This window comes from Crocuta crocuta, unplaced genomic scaffold (assembly GCF_008692635.1).
Source record: "Crocuta crocuta isolate KB4526 unplaced genomic scaffold, BGI_CrCroc_1.0 scaffold42, whole genome shotgun sequence".
In the NCBI taxonomy this organism is placed as follows: Eukaryota; Metazoa; Chordata; class Mammalia; order Carnivora; family Hyaenidae; genus Crocuta; species Crocuta crocuta.
Window position 1 is genome coordinate 498335 of NW_027528744.1, and position 25770 is coordinate 524104.

The window sequence follows — 25770 nt, forward strand, 5'->3', positions numbered from 1 at the left end:
AATAACAACAAATAGGGAAACAGGTCAGAAAAATAAATGAATCCCAGTTAGTTTAATGAAAACCTTTCGTACATCACAGCATGACACACTTTGAAGAGAATTGTGAGAATGATGACCAGTTTGGAACGTCTTTAGATAAATACAAAGTTTGTATTTTTAAAAGTCTTAAAATAAGTATTTTTCACTTCTAGGGAAGGAAATCTGCATACTTCAAGTTATTTTTATTTTCTCATTTATTGGTAACTTTTAAGGAAATTGGCTTTTATTTTGAAAAATACAAGAAACCCTGTTGGCCACGTTATTAGAACCACCCATACATTGCCATGGAGAAAGTTAGTGTAAATCATTCATACTAGTCATGATGTCAGCTGGGCCAATTTTGCTGTAATTAACCTACAACACAAAAAGTATGAGAAAATCAAGCTTTTAAACTTCTTTCTTACTTTAGAAATTTTTTTTTTTTTATTTTTGAGAGAGAGAGAGAATGAGTGGGAGAGGGGCAGAGAGACATGGAGACAGAGGATCTGAAGCAGGCTCAGTGCTGACAGCCACAAGTCCAATGGAGGCCTCCAACTCACAAATGATGCGATCACAACCTGAGCCAAAGTCAGACACTCACCCAACTGAGCCAGTTAGGCTCCCTTTTAGGAAATTTTAAAAAGTATTCCTTATCAGAGAACAACAGCAAAGAAAGCTTAAGAAACTATGATTTCCCTACTCCCACACAAATTTTGTAATTTTTTTTCTTAAACAGTTTTGATACACATCTAGTCTAGAAGTCAGGAGTGGTCAATACCTCCTCTTTTGACCTTGACTCATAGACATTTTGATGCCTAGTTTCCCACCCAAGTCTACCCGTTCTACTCATTTATAAACTCCATTTGAAAGTCAATAGAAAATAATTATAGATTATTATTACAGTGACTACAAAAGATTTTAGTAATCATGGAAATTATCAGAATAATATGTAAGGAAAATACTGATAGGCATTTCTGCATTAGAAACTATCAACTTTTGATATAAGAGTACGGTACAGCAGATTTTTTTTTTATATAAGGTTTGAGGAATATGAGTAGTTAGCAAAGCAAAATTTTAAGTCAAAGAGGATTGCTTAGGGATAAAATGGGAAGTTTTACTCATTTAACTTTTGATATAGTAACAATCAGGGTAATATTTGAAAAACTCATTCAACTCTGCCTATTTCAAGTAATTTTTTAATCTGGTTTGAGGAAAATGAGGTCAAACTACTAGCCTACCTCCCTAAAAGCATGTTGACTAATTAACGCTTGTAAATCACTTGAGGCCACTTCTCATTTCTGCCTGTTCCCACTGGCCTTGGCAGCTGTTGGGTCTTCCTCTTTGGTCAGGGAAAATTTGGTATGCAGAAGGGGTCTGTAGGGGGTGGAAAGGAATGAGAATCTGGCCCCTTGTACCTATGAAGTACTCTAAAAATACTAAGACGTGATGATATTATTAACATCTGCCTAAGGTTTACAAAATCTTGTAAAATCTGACAATTGTAGTGTCTGTTTCTAACATTGTTATTAGAACTCCATGAATGGAATAGCCTAATGTAATAATCTTTAATAGTTACCCATGCTCCTTGGTTTAATGCATGTTGACAAGTGTGTGGTATGTAAGTTTATTTTTACTTCTGTCATTTCATAATGTGAAATCTCAAGCATTTATAGGATGACCTCAATGATGCTAATAGTCTCAGAAGAATATGCATACTTAAAACAACTTATATTACTAAAATTTAATTTTAGGAGCATCAGCCCACCATCTTAAATGAGCATGACTTGTTTGGCACCTGTAAAGCTGATTGCTTAAAATGAATTTTAAACTCCAGGCTATGAGTAGGTAAATCAAGATATGTTAGGTTAAAGACTTATGCTCTGGATTTTCACTAGAATATCTGGTCTCATAATTGAAATAAAACACATGTTCCTTTGTCAATAAGGATGTTTTACATCTTGTCAAAAATCTTTCTTGGTCATCTAGTGTGTCAAACTCTCCAGCTATTTCCTTTCAGCCTGAACTAATTATGTTCATAGGAAGCAAACTGACATTTTGGAAGATGTAGTTCTGTAGTTTAACGTGTGGTGGTTTTGCCAGGGGGAAAGATGCTCCTTCTCACTCCAGATGTGGCACTATTTCTTCTGCGCTCTTCACCATGATCTCTGGACCATTATGCCCCCTAAGTTAGCCCAGGAGATTCTAACAGACGTGCTGGAGAAATGTTTGGGTCTACTGGCCTCCAGATATGCTCGGGCCCATCCCAGTTATAAGAGAACTCCACAGATAAGGTAATTGAAGTTGTGAAAACCATTGCCTTTCAAGAAAACTCATTCATCAACTGGTATAAAGCAGAATGTAATTCTAAATCTCATGACATAGCTCCTTGTGTATTTAATATGTTTCTAACATCTGAAAGGAAATCATATTCAATTCTCCTGAGATACTGAAGTGGAAATGTGGAACTTGAATCAAAATAACTGTGTTCTTTTTTCTCCTTAAAATGGTATATAGAACCCACTAGTTTCTAGAAAAGGATTCAGGATGTATTACAATCTAAGACACTTATATACAAAGGTTAATAAATAATATAAAGAGGGAAAATTGAGGCCTGGATATGGAGAAAAAAGTAGCAGTTCTGTGATGGGGCAGTTAATTTGACTTTGAGATTCTCAGCAACCAGGGGATTTCACTTTCTGTTTGTAAGCCTTTAAATAGTGTAGTTAATCTTCATTAAGGAAACTCCTTTGTCTAATAATTTTTCTTCTTGATATATTCTAATTACCTCTTTTTAATTTTTTGCCCTTTTTTTCATCATGTACTACTAAAAGCCAGTTTAACAAAATGTGAAAGCACAGAAAATGAGGAGCAGCAGTCATGGGATATTAATGACTAAATTATGGTCCAGGTCTATGAGGCATCTAGGCAATGACCATTACAAAAATGTGCTTACATGACAACAACGGTCCATATGAAGGAAAGGCTTTTGTTTTATAAATATTCTCACCAGTATGATTAAGATCTGTCTTTTAGGGTATAAAAGATTTTTTTAAGATATATTTTTGAAGGACTCTAAAGACATCGGAGGGGGTTTGGTTTTGTTTTGTTTTGATTCTTTTTTGCAGTGGGAATCATTTCCTGATCACATTCTTGTAAAGCATGCTGCATTTGAAGGGTATTTAGGTCCCGCTACGGTGTTTCATAAATATGGTATTTTGCAAAGGCTGTTTTGAATTACTGACCAAGCATTTTTAAATCATTGACCTCTGAAGAATAGATGGAAAGGCTTTCTTTGAGAGCAAAGGGTACCTTCATTCTTTTCCTTATGTAGGTTAAATCACTTTTGACTATGAGGTGGCAAGTCATTATGAGATGTTTGTGAAATCAGATTTACTGTTAGCTCACGAATTGGGTAGTATATTTAATTAACTGTACTATAGAGACTTTTGGTTTTTGTTTTTCTGGATGGTTACATAAAAATGCCATGAAATGCTAGAGTTATTTCTTCTAGTTTTTTAAAGTAAAATAAATTGTTTTATTTGAATGGTTAATACTAAACCACCATTACTGTGGAAATCAGATTGTGTGTGTGTGTGTGTGTGTGTGTGTGTGTACATATCTTCAATTTGTAATTCTTTAGTTAACAATTAGAGCAAGTGGTTAACAATTAAACCTTCCTAAAGGTGATTATTGATGTATTCTAGTAGCCTCCAACTGTCATATGGNATCCTCAAACTTATTTGTTCTCTTACCACTTCATAGTTTCTATCTTCTATTACTTCAACACTGAATTGAAAAGAAAAACATGAGGAAATTAACTGAGGTTTGTAAAATTTAGTCAGTCATATACCAAAATAATCTTTGAACAGATCTTTGGGTCTCTGTTAAAATAAAGGAAAGATTGAAACAATGAGTTAATGAATAACATTATATAATACAACAAAGTTTCCACAAACTTCTTTCCTATGGCTTCTCCATTTGTTCTTCTGGTCCCATTTTTTCTCATCTCCCACTTGCTGGGGAAGCGTGTTACCCAAGCTTGTAACTTCCTTTTGACAGCTTGTGGTTGGATAAGAAGAATTATCCTATCAGAAGTTTACCTATCATATACATGTGGGCAGTAGCAAATTTTCTTTTAATCTGACTCCTCTTTTGCTAGACATAATTTCAAGGAAAGTGTCTTGAGCTTCTTGACCAGTAACCTAGTAATAAAAAATAAACCATATAAAAAAGCCCTCCCAACACTTGTGGGGATGCGCACTGGGTATTATATGGAAACCAACTTGACAATAAGCTATTGGTAAAAAAAAAAAAAAAAAAAAGCCCTCCCAAAACATGTTAGTATTATAGACCTCACCGTTGCTAAAGATAGCAATATATGGATCATCTAACACCTGGAAACTCAAATGCTAAGCTATTTGATGCTTTCTATTTGTCTTTGATTTCTGAATCTCTGCTTTCTAACCAAATATTTCTATGCTTACATTTGTTTAATATAAGAGATATGGATGTTAGTGTATGTACCAGTCAGAGAAACAATTTTGCTTCACATGATTTTCTTTTTTTTCTCTTTCCAATAGACTTGATGTCATGACAATTTTAATATGCACTGAGAACTTGCTTTGGTCAGTTTGCACATCTGTACAGAAGCTTTTGAATCCTCTTGAATATAGAGATGATAAAATTTTTAAAATTCATACCCACTGTAATAATCTGTTTACAACATTAGTTGTTTTGACTTCACCATTAACTGAATTATATCAGTAAGTATCAAAGATTTTTTTTAGCTATTAAAATATATAATGTGACTTAAAGTTTTTCTTATACTGCTTATTGAATTGTGTGAAGTAGCAAGTAGAAATATTTTGAAGTGCATTTTCGATATTATGAGTTGGGCCATTTTACAAAATGAACTAATATTGTGCTGTATCTCTATTGATCAATCTTATTCAGATGCTAAGGCTCTGATAGGATCAGGATTACCTTGAGCTTCACTATTTGGATTGTTTAAATGATTGTGTTAATGGACAGTTATTTTAATCATAGCTGGATACTCTATGAAAAAGAAAATCATATTTTATGACTTTTAAAAAATAGTTTTTAGCGGCGCCTGGGTGACTCAGTCGATTAAGCGTCTGACTTCAGCTCAGGTCATGATTTCATGGTTTGTGGATTCAAGCCCCGTGTCAGGCTTTCTGCTGACAGCTAGCTCAGAGCCTGGAGCCTGTTTCAGATTCTGTATCTCCCTCTCTCTCTGACCCTCCGCTGCTCACACTGTCTCTCTCTCTCTCTCAGAAATAAATAAAACATTAAAAAAATAGTTTTTGTTTTAATTTTATGTAAAGTAATTTGCTTTAATTGACAAATTTTAAAAGGTGATTCTAAAATATTCCCAAATCTGGAAGAAACCTAATGGTTTCACATTGTCAGTTAGTCTGCCATAGATTTGCATTTTTAATAGTAGGCTGAGTTGAGTGCCTGGCGAGTATTGGCTAGTGGGAATAGAACTAAGTAATTGAATTTTTATTTTAGGTCCGTCTGTCTGTCTATCTATCCACCTATCTATCTACCTTTTTTTTAAAAGTAAATTATATGCCCAATATGGGCTTTGAACTCACAACCCCGAGATCAGAAGTCATGTGCTCTTCTGACTGAGTCAGCCAGGTGCCTCAGCAATTCCATTTTTTTTTTTTTTTTTTTTTTTTAAGGAGAAAGAAGTGTATTGAATACACTGCAAGGAAGCACCAGGCAAAAGATCAAAGGAGAGACTGCCTGCCAGGGGATAGTGGTAGAGGCTACAGTTACGGGGGTGGTAGTGAGGAGGCATGAGAATGTATGGAATTTTCCTTTTTTGGTCCCTGTGCTGGGTTGTAAGTAGCCCACTGGTCAGCTAAGGCAGTACTGAGGGGAGTTGTTTAAAGAGCCTGTTTGCATTCAGTTCAGTTGTCACTGTGGGCCCTTTTACCCATTGCTCAAGGCATTTGCCTAAAAGTGGCCTCTATATTGCCCCCTGACAGATCAACAGTGACACGTCCTTAGCATTTGGATGGAGGTCTCATCTTCATTAGCTGCTTCACACCGGACAGGGGAGGCACCTGTCCTTACCTAAAATTGTCAGTCCATCAGAAGTTCTGTGCGGTTATAGACCAGAGCATGGTATTAGATCAACATGCTGATAGGCAATTTGAGTTAAATTCCTTGGTGGCCAGCTCCATGGGATTTGGGGGGAGAGGATCCTCTGATGGTATGAGCTGGGATCCTTGTTGAATCATGGAATTGTTGGATACACTCAGACAGGTAGTAACAGATTTTGCCTGTGGATCAAGATGGTGGCTGCATTCTCAGTAACAAAGGGAAATAAGAGGGGCAGAAAGAAGCAAAGTGGCTGAGAGATAACCAACATCAGGAAAGGGTTCCAACAAATTCCCTAATGTTTGAGTTGATCCTGGATGAGCTGCCACACTTTGGGAAGAGATGCCTCAGGGGGATGGAACGGGAGAATAGAGGACAGGGGTCCTTCACCCTCACAAGCATGGGCAGTCCAACTTGTTCACCCTCAGACCTTCAGACCACACCTGGGAGTCACCTGGGCCAGAGAGCTTCAGTTGTATGAGGAGTACTAGGGTTAGATAACAGAAGAGCCAAAAAGAGTAAGGGGAGGGAAGGAAGGGTCCTTCCAAAGGGAAAAAGGGGAACTGGTTGTCCCTGGAGTTTGGATCCTCATGGAGGAATAACCTCCTCTTGTGGTCTTCAGTTTCCCACGGAGTCCTAGAATCTGTCCACTGATGGAAGAGTCCCAAGAAATTCCCAGAGAATCCAGGCAAAGTCCCAGGCCAGCAGAGGTTCCCTGTGAGAGCCACCAGATGTGGGGCAATCCAATCAACTGAAGGCTGGTGGCAGGGTGTTGAAAGAACTCACCAAAGGCAGAACAAAGGAGATAGAAGTTCATTGAATACACTGCAGGGGAACAGTGGGCAGGACAACCAAGCAGGGACTCAAACAGTGCATTGTATTTTCATTTTTACTTTATTTTAAAATGTATTTATTTTGACAGAGAGAGAGAGTGTGTGTGCATGCAAGTGGGGCAGGGACAGACAGAAAGAGGGAGAGAATCCCAAGCAGTCTCCACACTGTCAGCAGAGAACCTACCGCGGGGCTCTATCCCATGAACTGTGAGATCATGACCTGAGCCTAAATCAAGAACCAGGCGTTCAACCAACTGAGCCACCCAGACGCCCCAGCAACTGTTTTTTTAAAATGTTGAAAGCGTTTATATAGTAAATAAGATTTAGGAAAATTAAAAATTTTGAACTACTTTCCTGGTTTGTTTCATTCAAATGGTAATATTGTAGAAAAGGTTGGAGTAGATCTTATAATAAAATATAAGTTTGTTTAAATTCTCCTCCAAAATAGTCACTTTATCTTGAGAGACTAGATAATTGCATATTCTCAGTTTCTTGGTTAGGAAAAATAATTCATATTTTTATTTCTTAGGATAAATTAGATAAAGTATTCCTCTCTGGAGGATTCTGGTAGGAGAAATATATAAATCTTGATTTTCAGTAAATTTTGAGACTTTTTTATTAGAAATCCTAAGAGTAATTAACAAGTTTGACTTCACCTTCCCTATAATTTTCACCCACTCTTTGACTTTCAACAAACCCATTGTTTATAGATTGTTTCTTCTGGCAACCCTACCATTGAGAACTAATTTTAGAAATGGAGAATTCTTTCAGAAAGGGAAGAAATAGTAAGATAAATTGCTGTAAGTTTGGGATTATATGCATAATAGTGCATATAATGCATAATAGTTCATAATCATAAAAAGCTCAAGGTCTGAAACACATAATAAATCCTAGTAAACTAAACTGATTTACCATAGATGAAAAAATTGCTATGCTCTTAGTTCAACGGGTCATTTCATCTGAGAGGAAGGCCCTGTGAAAATCAGGAACAAAGTTGACAAATTTCATGGATTGGTCATGGTGAGCAATATTGAATTTCATGGTTTGTCACAGATGAATAGAAAAATCTTAAGCCCCCAATGCATTTGTAAAACAAATAAATTATTATCAAAGATTGGATATTTTAATAATAATAATGCAACATACATTTATTATTGTTAACCCATGGCCTTTTGATTCATTTTTTAACAACTATGCAAGTACTCAAATCTCTGTGATTTGTGCATTAGATATTGCACTGTAACCTCATTCAACAATTTAAATTGCTAATTTCAACCAGGATTACAGAACATTTTACACCAAGCACCGCCTCTGGTTTTTCTTAATATAAAACATAGATAGCTGCATTGCCTTTAAGCATGAGTAAAGTCTAGCTACGTTCCTTTTTAATGTTTCTCAGTTCATATAAATTTTCACAAATTGTATCCATTCATGTTGATTTAAATGTTATGACTGTTTTCCTAGAATACCAATGTAATCTTTGAAATATATTTTGCTTTATATTGACAAAGAATATCTACAGGGCAGCATGTTCTCCACCAAGTAGGAAAAAATTGTATGTTGCAAGGACCCTCTTGACTTATTGAGCTTCTTTTCACAGCCAGGGTATGAAATTGTCATATTATTAGTATTGAGGAAAAAATGTATCTCTAGCTCACATTTAAAAATTAATCTGTGCTTTGAGGAATTGGTGAAAAGTAACAATCAGATGTTCATCATATTGAATTGGTGAAAAGTAACAATCGGATGTTGATAGTATTGAATTTTTTATAAACTGTACCTGACATTTGTCACTACATGCGATATGCCTTTTTGGAAGGTGACTGCTTTCTTCCAAGTAGTTCTGACAGATAAACCGAATGTATTTTCCTTTTTAGGAGTTTAGCGTAGGACCACTAAATCCCAGGGCAGGAATACATGATTTTAAAATCTTTTCAGGAAGAATGAAACCTGTTTGCAAAAGTGTGTTCTCTTTTAACTCTCCTTTGCAGATTTCTGTTAGAATGTTATAAAAGGAGTACTTTAAGTTTGTCCTCCAGGGAAGGAGACCTGCTAAAACGTAAAATATTCACCGTGTATTTTCCAAAATGCCTATTGCTTGTAGATCTTTCATAAAGGCAGTTAAATTGCACATTCAGAAGTGTACTCAGTTCACACTCGCACACATACCCAAACACAGTTTCATATGTTGCATTAGAATGTTAATTTTAGGGGCACCTTGGTGGCTCAGTCGGTTAAGCATCTGACTTCAGCTCAGGTCATGATCTCGCACTTTGTGGGTTCGAGCTCCATGTCGGGCTCTGTGCTGACAGCTCAGAGCCTGGAGCCTGCTTCCAATTCTATGTCTCCTCTCTAATAAAATTTTTCATGTTAAGATTACACTTATTTACATATATATAGCCACTGTCCCCAGTGTTACATTTAGTAACAGGGAAGGATGATTTTCAGTACGAGTGTCAACATACCGGGCAAAGGCCAGAGTTATTGGAAATAGGCCAGAATATTGACCACTAGGACAAGAACAGCAGACCTATCTTGGGATTCGCATGGTACACTAATATGGCTTTGAAGAACTAAATTCCAACATATTTCCATGCTGTGTCTATAGTTTGGTTTCAAACCAACACTAGATAGTTATTTTGAGGTTATGGTCTTAGCCTTTAAATTTACTTATTTGTTTTAAATTATTTTGCCATCCCTCACACAGCAGGGCTAAAATTTCATTTTTCATATTTCTAGAGTGCCTGACAGGCTTCAAAAACAGGTGGTTACTCAAAATGTTAAGCATAGAGTATGCCTATGTAAAATATTGAGCATATGGTCATCTGACCCAGCAGTTTTACTCTTAGGTATATATGTAAATGAAGCAAAACTGTATGTCAGTACAAAGATTTGTACACAAGTGTTCATAGCAGTTTTTATAATATCACAGAGGGAAAAGAGCCCAGATGCCCATCCGTTGGTGAATGGACAAACTAAATGTGGCATATCCATACAGTGGAATATCGTTCAGCCATGAAAAACTATGGAGTGCTGACAGGTGCCGCCTACCTCAGGGCTGAACCTCAAAAGCATCTGTGAAGTAAAAACAACCAGACCAAAGAGAATACATATTGTACAGTTCATTTTACTAGAAATTTCCCAAATAAGCAGTGAGAGACAGAAGATAGATTAGCCGTGGCAGAAAGGAGGGAAGAATGGGTTGAACCTGCTGATGAGTACAGGATCTCTTTGGAGGCTAATGAAAATGTTATAAAATTAGATAGAGGTGACATTTACACAACTCTGTGAATGTAGTAGAAGCCATTTCATTGTAAACTCAAAATGAGTAACTTTTGTGGTACATGAATTAGATACCTTAATGAAGGTGTTAAAAAACGAATGTGTTTGAATAGAAATAAAAATTTAAATTATTAACATGTAACAGAAAGTGGCAGGATGCAAAAGGATTCAGAAAGGGAAGTTAGTTCGTTTAGCCATTTTGTTTAGATTAAATGACCCCCCCTTATTCTCTTCCTCTAACCGTTGCTTTTGAGGAAACTTTCTACTTTTTTAAGCCTAAAATCAAATAGCATTATATGTGATTCTAATAAAGTAAAAAGGTAAAACACTGGTGAAGAGCTGGTCATGACCTTGGGAGAACGCCCGTGTCCTGAGTCTTTGACTAGCTAGCTCCTGCCCTTTCTTCTGGGATCCAGTCTTGTTCTGCCTCACCATCTGTCCTGTTCTCCACCTGCCCTTTGGCTATGCACCATCCAAGATCGCGCGTCACACGTGGCCCCTGGAATTAATCTTCCTTGCCATGATTCATTGTTTTCTCTTTCTTCTTTTTTTTTTTAATGTTTTTATTTATTTTTGAGAGAGAGGGCATGAGTGGGGGAGGGACAGAGAGAGAAGGGAACAGAAGATCTGAAGCAGGCTCTGCGCTGAAAGCAGCAAGCCCAATGCGGGGCTCAAATCCACAAACCAGGAGATCATGAACCGAGCTGAAGTCAGATGCTCAACAGACTGAGACACCCAGGCGTCCCATTCGTGTTTTTTTAACTGGTGTCTGCTATGTGCCTACAGTTTGTCCAAGCATTGTGCCAGTCATTTTCAACTTCACATCATCATTTTCTAACCTCAAAGAGTTATCTTCATCATGAGAAATATAAGAGAGGGGGCAGGAGAAATGTGAGGGGCCATAATTTATTCTAAGTATCTTACCTTAATTTCTCTCACTTAATGGCATTCATGCAACTACTTATGGTCCCAGGGGGTAATGCTGGTTTATGAAAACAAAACAATAACTTAGAATTGTGTTTAAAACGATGAAGTAGATGGGGCATCTGCATGGTATCTTCGTCAGTTAAGTGTCCGACTCTTGATTTTGGCTTAGGTCCTCATCCCAGGGTAATGGGATCAAGCCCCGTGTCAGGCTCCATGCTGGACAAGGTGTGTGCTTGGGATTCTCTCTCTTCCTCTCTCTCTGCCTTCTCCTCTGTGGGCATGCATGCATGCTCTCCCCAATAAATAAATAAATAAACATTTTTAAAAAATAAACAAATAAAATGTGAAGTAGATTGAATTTGGTTCTCTCTACACATTCATGGTTAATTGTGATTTTAGAGACATCAGGAAGGCTTGCGTGTCTTCATTGTCTCAGATATTCCAGTGCTATCTCTGTAATTCAATTTCAAACTAATTCTACTTCTGAAGTTGTGGTCTCCTCTTGGTACTTTAATTTCTGGAGTGTCTCCAGTGGCTTAGACACTGTGGTAGACACAGAAGTGAGGTGTCTGGCCTGGCCCCTCTATCCCTATGAAACTCACATCCCTGGGCTACCTCAATTCCATCCTGGAGATTTAATCCATTAGCATCATATTATGAGGCATATTTCTCCTGGGCGGGCAGCCAAAATCAGGGTGGCACAAGCAAAGCATAAAACCCAACTAACTCTTTTTAGCTTATCAGTTGTTCTCACTTTTGATATGCGTTGGATTTATGTCTTTCTAGCAGCAGCTGGCTGCATAAGCCCCCCAAAGTCAATCAATTTTGTTAATGAAGAAAGGAAGGAAGGCAACAGACTTGTACATCACAGACCCACAAGAGACTGAATCTGGGGCAGAGGGCCCAAGTGGCATGCTGTGAGGAACGCAGAGTCTGTCTGATGTTAGCGAGAGAGAAGGGGCAAGGGTCAGCTGATGCTGGAGGAAGGGCAAAGGCAAGGAATTTCCCCCAATTCACTTTTTCCCCCCCTAAGCAAAAACATCTTTACAGTCTGCTAATTTGAAACTGTGAGGAAATGTATTTTTCTTCAACCTATAGACAAGTACTTAGTTTTAAAACACTCTTTAAATTTGCTGTATCAAAATTCTTTTAAGTCTTGTGGAAAATATAATTCTGTGGCTTGTATGATTGTATTTTATTCTCCACTATGAATTATTTAGAGCATCCTCTCTTTTAAGTGTATACCAAAACATCATTAGAGGTTATCTAATAGCCAGCTCATCATTTCATTCCCCCATTGAGGCTTGTGGGCCAATTTTCACCCTGTTATACTCTCCAGAATAATGACACTAATTTGGGATCTTGCTGTGGAATTAAATGCTTATACAGACCCCACCCCCTCTGAGACCATAAACATCTGCCATAACATTTCTTATAGCCAAATAACCGTACTATTACCAGGATGACTGAGAAACCATGAGTGGAATAAAAGAGTCTAGGTACTGGCAGAAGTGTTCTGGGAAATACTGCTTTGCCAGTGGTTTGTAGTCTAAGAAATTTTGGCACTATTCCAAACAACCATTCCGTTATTCTTAGATTCTCCATTATTGTTTTCTAATCTCAAGGATGTAACTGTAATTAGGCAACCATTTAGACTATGAGATAGTTGTAGACCTTCTTAAGAAGCATTTACAACTGTTGTTATCATACTGATAACGTGTTACATATGTTGGTCCCTTATTATGTACATACACTTTCTAGATCCTTTATCATTTTCTCAATCCTCACACTGACCGTGTGAGGTGACTATTATTATTATATTTTTTTACCATTTTATAAATGAGAAAACTGAAACTGAATGAATTGTGAAGCCACATTACATGTCCACTAAAGAGCCCACCCAAAATATAAACTCAGTCCATTTGGCCCCAGAGCTCCTGCACATGCCCATGCACTGCCTGGGCTGGCAGTGGGTAAGACAGGACATTTCTTAAAGTAGCAGGGAAGACTTACTACAAGGTTTTAAGGCAGAGGACTGTAGTGACAGAGAGTACTTTCTAGCTAAGATCTCCATTTATTTCCTTTATGCAAAGGGCTCAATGACGTAGGTGGTAAAATAGCCAGAGGTTAGGATACCACAGCCTCAGGTCCCTACTGGTCTTGCATCAAGGCCCTCATCTCTTGTCCCCTCCTTTTCCTCCAGCCTGACTTCCTATGAGGTCTCCTTTCTTTCCAGATCCCTTGCTGTATCTCCTCTCCCGTTATGCCAGCACTGTCCTTTCCTAGCTCCCTTGCTAGTGCTTGTCCCTTCTCTCTACCCTTACTTTCTTGGCCTCTCCATCCAGAATTTGGAACACTGCCGGTGAAAGTCACTCAGCTGGCCGTTTTTACTCTCTGACAACTCCAGTCTTTGTCTTCCTTCTGGGTGGTTTTCTCTTCCATCCTCTTCCATGTTAGCCAAACCTTCCGCCTTGCGCCATTCCACTATTTGTAAGCAGATGGCTTTGCCCCTATTCTTTTCTGAGAAAACCTAGATCATCATGAATGCACTTTAACTTCTCATTTCCATTTATAATAATGATCTTGGTCCTTACTCACCTCTAAATTCTTTGATGATCCATGTGTCTCTTTCTGTAACCAAAACAAATCTTTTCACCTGAGCTCTTGATCACATTTAGCTCCTACTCATGGCCGTAGTCTTTTAAATAGTCTTTCTCTCTTCTGGCTCTTTCTCCAAAGATTCTTTTATATTTAAAAATATTCTTTTAGGGGCACATCTCATTCTTAATCTCAGCTCAAGTCTTGATCTCAAGGTCATGAGTTCAAGCCCATCATTGGGTTCTGTGTTGAGTGTGAAGCCTACTTTAAAAAATTCTTTCTTTATTATTGTTTCCTTTCTAAAACATAGTTTTCACTCATTTTCTGCACTTTTATACCTACCAGTCATTCAGTACACTGCAATTGCCCTCATCATGCTAAACAAACAGCATGGGCCATGTCATCCATGCCCACCCAGTTGCTAACTCCAATGCTGTCCCTACATTCAATTACCCTTTCTGCAGCTTTTATCACTAGTGGCCATTTTTCTTCCCTTGATTTCCCTAACATCACTTTCTCTGAATGGTTCTTTGCCTACATCTCTGATTGTTCCTTCTTGGTTTCATTTGAGTGCTTCTTTTTCTCACTTCACCCTTTAATTGCCAGTGTGTTCCAGACCATCTATTCTTGACCAACTTTTCCTTTTACACTTTCTTTGGGTGAATTCACCCATTTCAGTTGTTTTGCCATTATTCTACTGACTTCCACATCAATATCTTCCCCCTAGATATCTCTTGTATATGTTACATCAGCAAATCTAAGTTTCTATTGGATGTCACTCAAATGCCTGCAGCTCCTTCAACATATGTGAAATTAAATAAAATGCCTTCGAATCATTCCATATTTCTCTTAAGCCTTAGCCCTTCTCCTTCTCCTTTCTCCCTGTGCCATCTCCAACCCCATCTCTTTAGGGAATGAATATTGTTAACTCTATTAATGTTATGTTTTTTATATTTGTCTCCTACTCCCTGTCTCCTCTGCCTCTTACTTTGGTTTAGGACATTGTCCTCTTCTGCCTGTCTACTGAAGTATCATCTTCATCATCCCCCTGCCTAGCTTTGATATCGTTAGTTGAAACTCCACACTATTGCACAAGTGATTTTTCTAAAATATAAAATAGCTGATAGAATTCTCATGCTATAAACTGTTCAGTGATTCCTCACTGTTGTCACAAAGCCCATACTCCTTAGAAAAGCTTCTCCTAGTATCCTGACCTAAGCTTCTGCTTGGTTCACACAATGTAATGTAGAGATTGGAAATATCACAGCCTCATTTTGGAGCATATTTAGGAATTTTTGTTCTTTCTGTAGTTTAGTAAGAAAAAAATATGGTTTTCAAAAAAGAGATATATTATAGGGCACCTGGGTGGCTCAGTCAGTTAACACTCTGACTCTTGATTTCAGGTCAGGTCATGCTCTCCAATTTTGTGGGTTCAAGCCCCACATTAGGCTGTGTCTGACCGTGCAGAGCCTGCTTGGGATTCTCTGTCTCCCTCTCTCCCTCTGCCCCTCCCCTGCTCATGCTCTCTCCCTCTTTCTCTATCAAAATAAATAAATATTCAAAGAAGAGGTATATTAAAGTCTAAAAAAAATGTTGAAGTATATTTAATTAGAAGGTGTTCTACTTGGCAAGGCAGACTGGGGAGAGACAGGTCAAATTTGGAAAATGTGAAAATACAAAAAGCAGGATATGGAATGAAAAGGTAGGAAGGGCTTTCAAAATGGAATTCTGTTCTACATATTATTTAAAGACACTGTTGTTCCTGTAGTATATATAAAGAGAGATAGTACCACTTCAAACAGTTCCACTTCTAAAATGTTCCCAGTTGTTATTCCGAACTCCATGTAGGCAAATATAGTCTCCTGTTATGATAAAAATTTTATTAACCTAGCTATCTACTGAAGATTTTATGTAGCAAATTCTTTCTTATTGCCTCAAGATTTATTGTTGACTTTGTGCCAACCCACAAAAATGTTATAGTCACTTCTCCAAAGATAGTTGTAGACCAGATATTCCGGCCAAATTGTTCTAATTTTGAAATCATAGGCATATATTTCACAGTTAAATTTTTCTTTATAAGCTCTCTGTAGGCTCTTAGGAACATACAGAATTAATTATAAATTCTCGTTAATTGTTTAGTATTTCTAAATCACTTTAAAGAATAAAGAGAGGTATCTTTATGCTAAACATTTTACATAAGTGAAGCAAATATGACAAAATATTGACATTTATTGGCTCTAGATTGAGGAGGGAGAAAGAAATGGTATTTCTATCCTGTACTATAAACATTTATTTTTGACAAATTATATAATGGGAGTTTTAACATAATAATGATATTGTCAGACCTTTCTAAGTGTAAGGATTACCATATAGGGGCCTCTGAGTTACCTATTAACACAGATCCCAAGTGCATTAATGCATTGTCCATTCTAGCACAATATCATTTTGTGTAAAATCATTAACTTTGACTACTGAGTGAGAATAAAAAATGTTGATGGTCTTCATGGGTATTGTTTCCTGTATATTATCAAATAATTATTTTATTTCCCCAGGGCTTTTCAGCATGGCATGGATGATTCTGCTTCAGATTCTATGAAACCAATTTTTAAGCAACCATTGCATTGGTTTTCTTGCATATCACATTTCTACCCTTCTTTACTCAGGTGAGAACCTCTAAACACTTTACTATGTAAAATTTGGTAATTCATTTAAAGTTTGAGAGAAACTTTTATTCATCAAGGTAAATGCATCTCTCAAAAAGAACTTAGAAATTTTTATATTATGTAGGTAAGTAAAAAGTATTACTTCTCTTTTTATTAGCTCAAGAATCCAAGATACAAACTACATAGTCATTCTACTAACTTATAGCTTTACTGATGTAATGGCAAATTGTGAATTTTTGGAACTTAGTAGTTCTATTTTAGCTAATTGCTTAGTCAGCTTAAAATTCATCCTTTTTGATCTATTACTGGGGATTTGACAGTACAACAACTAATTACAAAATAAAAAAAAAGACAGCAAAACTTGATAATTCATGTAACTAGAGCCTTATGTAAAAGCTGAGAGAGAAGAAACATTAAAACTTATGAATAGGGTCTTTCACTTTTATTATTTAATTAACAGCATTTAAACATAAGGAAAATCATTTAAAGCATGAAATATACTTACAGAATAATCTGATGACATTTGGTGGCATTATATAGAATGTCAGTTTGATTCTTTGCTGAATATATCATTGGAGAGTGCCTTGGCTTGGTATCTGTGAATAAATATATCATGTATAGCTGAAGGAGATATTGTTAATCCCCATACATTCTTGATTCATCTTGGAAATACCCTATCCGTGATTTCACTCTCTAAATTTACTGACTGTATCTCTCTCTCAAGAAACGAGTCCCTCCCAGAAGTAAGGGTGTGTAAGCCTCCTACACAAAGTTTCCATAAACACAACAGCTATATCTTGTTGACCTATTAAGTGGCTCCATGTAGGTAATGGGGAATCCAAGATCAGTGACACATAGACTCTACCTTCAAGTGTATTGTTGTTACTTCACTTACAAATGAAACATTTTCACCATCTCTGATTAACTCCTTATGATTGATTCCTAGAAATGGAATGGCCTCAGTACCCTGTTGTCTCAGTACCCAGCAGGTTGCATGTAAATAGACTCTATGTCATTGAAAAGGAAAGAGCTGACTCTAAAATTCATTATTGCAAAAATAAGAAATTAAACAACTGAATCTTTTACAATGTGAATTAAAAAAAAAAAAACTTGTCATTTTGATGAGTTCCCAAACTTCTAAAACTTTTTGTTCTCCATGCTGTCACAGTTGCTTTAATCTTTTAATATTACCACTTCCATCTTAATCCATAGCCATTGATCTGTAACCTATTTCCTGTAGAGTCTATATCGTATATATCCTCTATAGGTCCTAGATCTATACTCTATACTCTATAACCATCTATAACTTTAGGCATTGCTCATGAGACTTGCACCTTCAGGGTCAATCAGCCTAGAAAGAGGTCTGGAAAGTCAGCATGGAAATAGGTTTATCTTTCAAACAGCAACTTCTTAAATTTAACATCTTTCATTCTTCTATATATGAAGCAAGTATAAAGACTTTTCTTTCTCTCCCCTTATGTGTAGCAATCAACCTACACTATTATCCTTCACAGACATCAGCACTTGAAGATCACTAATCAGTCCATAGTAGAAACAGTTTGGTACGAGCTTTTTGGAGGACTTTTTAGTAAGCTCTGTCAAAAATCTTAAAAATATTTTTCGTCTTTATCCAGAAATTTATAGGAATCAATCATATGGATTTATTATTTTTTTTTTNTACCCAAGGGATACAGAAATGCTGAGGCGTAGGAGCACATGTACCCCAATGTTCAAATCATATGGATTTAATCAGAGCTGCTGATGAAGGTTTATATGTAAAGATATCTGCTGAGACATTATTTCTGAAAGACAAAAAATGGAAACAAATGTCCAACAATATAGAATTAGAAAAATCAATTATAAGATAGTCATATGATACATTACTATGGAGTCATCAACGGGTTGATTTTGAAAAATATTAAAATGACAAATATGATTTATAGTTAAAGGGAAGCTGCAGTTAATGATTATGACATCATCCAGATGTCATATTTTTAATGATAACTGTATACCAGACATTCTGGGTGCTTCATGCACATTATCTCTTTTAAATATCACACCAATCTGTGGGACATGTATTTCTGTGATTCTTTTGTGAAGAGTACAGTGATGTGTAAATAGCAACTTTCTGAAGACATCAAAGCTGGGAGGCAGACTGTGAACCTAGTCTTGTCAATGGGAGAACGTGTATGCAGAGTGATGTTAACAGGTGTGCATGAAAACTCTAAGATTGTCAAGTCATTTATTATGTAAAGTCTCTTTTTATGGGGCTCTTACATACTAATCTATAGTGTTTATCCTCCAGGGGAAGGATCTAGTATGTGGATTCCTCAAGCTTTGTGGATGTGAGACCCATGTTTCCCAGGGGATGAACAGTTATTGGAAAGTGGGATACAATTGAAAGTGTTGAACTATGCCATATTACTTTACATATAACATTTAAAAAGTATGTATAGTGGGGTGCCTTGCTGGCTCAGTCAGTTGAATGTCTGACTCTTGATTTTAGCTCAGGCCATGATCTCACAGTTCTTCAGTTCAAGCCCCACGTCAGGCTCTGAGCTGACTACACAGAACCTGCTTGAGATTTTCTTTGTCCTTCTCTCTCTGCCCCTACCCACACGTGCTATCTCTCTCTCTCTCTCTCCTCTCTCTCTCTCTTAAACTTTAAAAAATACTTTAAAGAAGTATTTATGGAAAAACAAATATTGAAAGGATCTATACTAGATAGCTTATAGTTTTTATCTTTGTATGGTAGGATTGCAAGCAATTTTGTTTATAGGTATCATTTTTCCATATTTTCTGTATTTCACATAATGAAAAAAAATTTTACAGATCTTCCTGGACTGGCGATAGGGTTACATCCTGATAAACTCATCCTAAGTTGAAAATATTGTTAAGTCACAAATGCATTTAACTCACCTAAATTTGGAAACATCATAGCTCAGCCTCACATACCTTAAACCTGTTCAGAACACTCACATTAGCCTATAATTGGACAAAATCATCTAACACAAAGCCTGTTTTATAACAAAGTGCTGCATATCTCATGTAATATCTTGACTACTGTACTGAAAGTGAAAGACGGAATGGCTGAACAGGTTACAGAATGGTTGTGAACGTCTAGGTTGTTCACCCTTGTGAAAGCACGGCTGCCAGGAGCTGCAGCAGCTGCCACCACCCAGCTCCATATTGTAAGACATATCGCTAGCCCCAGGAAAGATCTAAGTTCAAAATCTGAGGTGCAGTTTCTACTAAATGCCCATTGCTTTCACACCATCATAAAGCTAAAAAAATCATTGAATCTTCATAAGTCAGGACCATCTTTATTATGGTACAATTTTTTTAAAACCAAAAGAAACCCCATATTTTATTGCTTTTTTGTTCACATGGCTTACCCTATAATCTCTATGCTGATGATTTCCAGCTTTGTATCTCCAGCTCTATGCATTTACCTTTACCACCAACATTGTCTGTTTGCTTGTATTTCTCAAATGACCCACCGTATTGCTGTATTACTATGATGTCCTCCACTGGTCCTTCCTTTGAATCATCCCTTGTCCTTTCTGCATGGTGCCTTTTGTATTATGAGTGTCATTATTCTCAAACACTTTCAGGGTAGAATCTTAAGTATAGTTTCTGTGTTGAGCTCCTCCATTGCCTGTTCCTACTGTATTATCATCTTCAGTTGATTCTTTCTTGACAGTTCTCTTAGAACCGTCCTTTCTCTCCAACCCATTACAACAACCTTTGAGTTTTATTTAACATGTTTCAAGTACTGTTTTCATTATATCACCCTCCTGCTCAGGAATCCATTGTAGCTTCTGCTTGGCCCACACTGGCTGGCTTATTTTTGGGAGCACCCAGCAGCTGTCTGCTCCAGTTGTTAGTCTCCTCACTTGTCTTTAGGACACAGCTACTCCATACTTTTCACTTTTATTAGTGTTTATTCTTGGCTTCAGACCTTCATGTAGTTTCCTGTCCTGTAATGCCTTTTCTCTCTTTCTTGCCTTTCTAAATTTCCCATGCAAGGTACAAGATGAGCCCCCCTACCCTGAGGGGAATACTTCCTGATAATTATTCTCTAACAGGTCCACAGAATATGCTTAGAAAGACATGATCCATGTGACCTAAGATCTAACACTTTCAGAACAGTGGTACAGTCAGAGGAACCCTGGGAAGCAATAAAAGTATTTCGGAATAACTCAATATATTGAATCATACTTGTGAAACATTGCAGTGTGAATTCCTGGACCACCATCATGTGGCCTTAAAAATCTCCACCTTTCCATCCATTTCCCTTGCATATACTTGCTGTTTCTGTATGTTTTTCACCTCAAATTATTCTTCAAAACCCCATTCCTCACTTTAGCAACTAAAATGAACTGTTCAGGAAAACACATGGGTTGGATGATGTTAAACTAAAAATACATTAAGCTTTTCTTTTTTAGAAAAGGTACGTCTGAGGAGAGAGGTGGCTAAAATATCTAATATTATGAAGGATCCTAATAATTTATTCACCTATTTGCTTATTTATTTAAACATGTGCATTGTTTTAGAAAGGATTTAACAAATATTAAATTTATGAAGATAATGAATTAAAAGTAGGTGAGAAGAAAGAAACACAGCAAGGAGGAGGATATGAAATTAAGACTAAAGATAAGAGTTACAAATGCATACACAGTTGTGTGGTCCATAAATTTGTCTGTAGGATTACTAGCAAAAGCCCATGAAGTATGTAAATTGGTAAAAATAGAATGTTTCATGTTCTCCCAGAATCCCTGGAATAGAGTTTAGAAGAGTTTGCTTCAGGGAAAATAAATGTATTTTCAAAGCAGTAAGTAAAATGTACTGTATTCATTATCCCTAGCACTGGTTTAGGCTAACAATGTGAGTTGATTTAGAAAGGGTAATCAGTTTCATACTAGATTACTAAGGCATGTGGAGAATATATTAATCTCAAGGTTAATACTATGACACCATACTGTGCTTTCATATAAATGTTCAAGGAAGAATACTATCTTAGTCAATTATACTGTTATAATGCTCTTTATTATTTTCCAAACTTTCATCATCTTGTGGTTCTTTAAATATTTCCTAATATTTTTCAAGTCTTCCTTACCTAAGTAGGTCATAACTGCACACTGAAACCAAGTAGCATAATCAGTTTGAGTAAACAGCCCATTCATTTTACACTGCTCATTTTCTTTTATGATGACAACATGATGTTTGGATTTGTGGCCAGTCCATTCTGAGCTGTATATAGTTCTTTCTACTCTGCTTTTCTATTATTCTTTTACTCAGGGTAATCCTGTTTTAGATTTTATATACATTTTCCTTCCCTAAATATATTAAGCAACTTTTGACTTCATTATATTACATGCTGTGTGGATCTTTCCTTTTATCCAGTTCACCAAGAGGTGTTCATTCATTTTCTCAGTAAATGCTTTAAATTTTTTTTTTTCTCCAAGCAAGGCACTGTGCTAGGTGTTAATGGTGAGGAAAGAGGTAGGCAGTGAAGTTGGAGATGAAGTTCCTTTCCTCAGTTAGCTACATATTGGTGAGCAGTATGGTCTTAGTGACCTACTTGACAACAGCATACAATACAATTAGCCACTTCTCCCATCTTGGGACACATACCCAATTTCTTCCTGATATATTCTCCGAATCTTCTTTTTCCTTTTCTGTTGCTTTGTCTCTGTCTCCTTTGCCAGTTCATCTCCCTAGACCTGGCCATTAAATATTGAATGTCTTTAGTGTTCTATTACAGAACTTTTCCAGGTGAAGTGAAACATGCCTATGGCTTCCTGTACTCCCTGTGTGCCCTCAAATTAGAGTTTCTAATTTTTACCTTTCCTGGAACTACAGACCTGTATATCCATGGGTGCCAACTATATCCATGGGTGCCTTCCTGAGGGTTACACCTGGTGATCACAAAGACACCTCAAATTCAAAATGACCGAAATTGGACGTAAGACATCCTTCTCCAAACTGATACTGTACTTTTATTCCCTGTTTGGATAATGGTACCTCTCTGCAGTTGTACAAGCCAGAGACATAGGAGGCAACCTGAATATTCCCCTCTTTCTCTCCTACCATATCCAATCCATTGCTGAGTCTTGTTAATTTTAAGCTCTGCTATTTAATGTCCATTGCCCACCTTTGCCCTAGTGCTAACTATCATCTTTCACATCAGTACTGCAGTGACCTCTTAGTTTTCTTCCCATATGTATGTTGACTCCCATTTCCAATGTTTTCTGAACTGCAGCCCTAGATTTCTTAAACCCAAATCTATTTTCTAAACTAAATTTTGACCATTTCACATTCATGGCTTAAAAACTTTCCATGAGTTCTCCTGTGTACTCAGGTAGAAACAAAAACATTTGGCATCCTATAAGACCTACATAGGTATGGCTTACCCACCTCTGCAACCTCCTCTGATACGACACTATCCTCTGATTCTGCTCTGCACACATTAGCCTTTTTACATTTCTTTGCCATGCCATACTCCTTTCTGCCACAGGATTTTGGCACATGCTTTTCCCCTTCACTGAGATGTCTTCATTCTCTTTCACCTAGTTAATGCCAACTGATTTTCATATCTCAGCTGCAGTGTGACCTCTCTATAGAAGCATTTTATCAACCACAAAAATTGGTTCACTTCTCACTGCATCTTCTAAAGGCATCTTTTGCTTTTCCTTCATGGAGTTTTTATAGTTGTAATTTTATCTTTATTTATATGGTCATTTAAACTATATATATATTCTTCACTACATTCTGTAACAACAGTGACTGTTTTTACTTACTGTTGTGTATACACGGCCTAGCACATAGAAATCAGCCAGCAAATAGTAGTTGAATGTATGAGTGAATGAAAGAACACATGAATTATTATAGTATTATTTCAGATATTGCCAAGTTAAATGGTACATGTATCTCTTTTCAAACATTTGGTCTGAATGGTAAAACTCAGACATAGGAAGTATGGTCTCATTGAGGAGGTGACTTCTAATATCTTTAGGATAAAATATCTGGGGAGGAGGACAAAAAAGAGTTTTCAGTTTCCCGGCTGCTTCTGACAGACTGCTCCACAGGACTGAGGGAAAGAGCTTAGAGATCTTGTACTCTGATGAGGTGCCAAGCTTTGACATGGAGCCAACGGTCAGGGGAGGAGAAATGAGAGCCTTTTAACACCAAAGCCCTTAAGTGGTTGTTCCAGAGTGTGAGTGGACAAGCACTTGGATCATTGAAGAGATTTTTTAGAAAGTCACATATCTGTGGACCAGTTATTAAAAGAAGCTAAAATATCTGATGAACTAGGAACTTGATATATCTAGATATTTATTCATATCTTCCCTTTTCTATTATGGTTTAAAGGTATTATATAAATAAGAATATAGTACTGGAGCCAGCAATGAGATAATAGAAAACTATGGGTTTCCACATTAGACAGACAAGAGTTATAGACTTGTATAGTTTTGTGATCTTGAAAAATTAGTTAACTTATATGAGCTTCAGCTTCCTTGCATATGAAATATTTATATTTTGGAGGAAAAGTTAAAACATATATACAATACACTTTTGCCAATCTACTTGCAAACAGCTTGCAAAACCATTGTTGACTTCTTCCATCTTGAAACATCTTCTTTCCTTGACTTCTGAGATACTCTCCTACCAGAGTCATGAAGATTAATTAAATGAGCTAACATGCCTCATCACGTAAGTACTTACTAAGCAGTCGTTCAGTACTGCTGTGTTAGTAAAGAACTATATGTTTCAGAAAGTGGCAGATTTTATCAGTTACCCAAACATATTCAAAGGACTCTTCATAAGTGTGATAAAGTGGATAGAATATTGAACCACTCTCTCACTGAGTCTCACTTATCTGAAACGTGCTGCCAAGGGAGACCTTTCTTGAACTCCTTGAAACAGGTATTTATTATCTAGTAGACAGGGACCAATGATAGTTAACTAACTTCTGCTCCTCAAAATGGATGGCTGAATGATTGAGTAGTATCCAGTGTCTCAGTGACTCAGCAGTAGTGTCCAGTGTCTCAGTGACTCCGTTGCTAGATTAGCACTTCAAAGGGAGTCCAAAAGTGATGGTTGACATGTATAAAAATGAAAATTAGATTTTATATGTTTTAAGAAGTAGCATACACTAACTTAAATAACATTAAAGTGTGGAGCTGGGGCTATGAGTTTGGGGTACTAATATCTTTGGGTGATTTGGGGGAAATGGGGTCTTCCCAACTAAAAACTTTAATTTTGCTAAAATCAGCACTAACACAGCTCCCCATAGTTTGAACCTACACTCTAAGTTGTACACTGATAGTGTAGATACAACCAACTCAAAAAAACTGAGATCCTCTAAGAGTGTCAATCTATCTTAGTGAACAGAGTTATTAAAAAGTGAGGCAAATCCTGTATGTAATGTGAACCTTGTCTGACTTCTGTTTATTGAATCACCTTTAATTATAAAGATCATGGAGAGTTGGCTTAGGTTTTTTTCCCCCTGAACTATATTCCTCTGGTACTAAAGTCATTTTCCTAGAGAAAGAAGACAAAATTGCTTTAAATATTTGTATTTACTTATTTACCTAGGAAGATAGTGAAGGATCGGTTTTGGAAATAGTACAATAAAACAGGGCTTCTCCTCTGCTTTTGTTTTCTCACTTGAAGGCTTTTACTCTCCATTTCTCTTTAGTTGTGCCCTTGCCTTTGTTCTCTGAATCATGTAACTTATGGTCTCTGGTATAAATTTGGTCTAGTAATCCATGACAGGAACCATCTGGTTGAAATCAGTTCTTAGATACCTTGAATAACATGGCTCCAATCTGAAAATAAGCCTTGTACCCATAAGCTTGATTTTGGGTCAAAAAGATGGTGTCCTCAATCAGGAGGTTGAATAGAGCCAAACATACTCAATGCTAGAAAATACAACTTGCCCACCAAATATCAACCAGGTCGAATGGAGAGCAACATTGGAGTAGAGGAATGAACATGGGTCAGAAAGCCCTGGAGTCAAAGTCCAGTAACTATATTTATGAGTTAAATGACCTTTGAGTAGTTTCACAGTATTCCTGAAACAAAGATTAAGTGACATGAATACAAAGTGTCTCTACGCATGTCTTATTTTAGAGTGCCCCAAGAAGCAGACCCAAAGATTCAAGTGAAAGTAGTTTATTTTCTAAGTGGAGGAATCACTGGAAGGGCAGTGGGTAAGTGGGACAAAGGAAGAAAGACAGCTAATAAAGATTCATGTAATCAAGCTAACTACAGAAGGAATAACCAGAACTTAAACCCTCTGGGGAAATTCT

The 25770-nt window shown here is 36.9% G+C and overlaps 1 protein-coding gene across 1 annotated transcript in view; it reads left to right on the top strand.

Moving 5' to 3' along the window:
- Positions 1-25770, top strand: part of KIAA0825 (KIAA0825 ortholog) — a 358820-nt gene that overhangs the window by 96021 nt on the left and 237029 nt on the right. The window contains exons 11-13 of the mRNA XM_077755312.1: positions 2119-2309; positions 4599-4781; positions 16343-16453. Coding sequence (XP_077611438.1) covers positions 2119-2309; positions 4599-4781; positions 16343-16453 — 485 coding nt within the window. The remainder of the gene's footprint in view (positions 1-2118; positions 2310-4598; positions 4782-16342; positions 16454-25770) is intronic.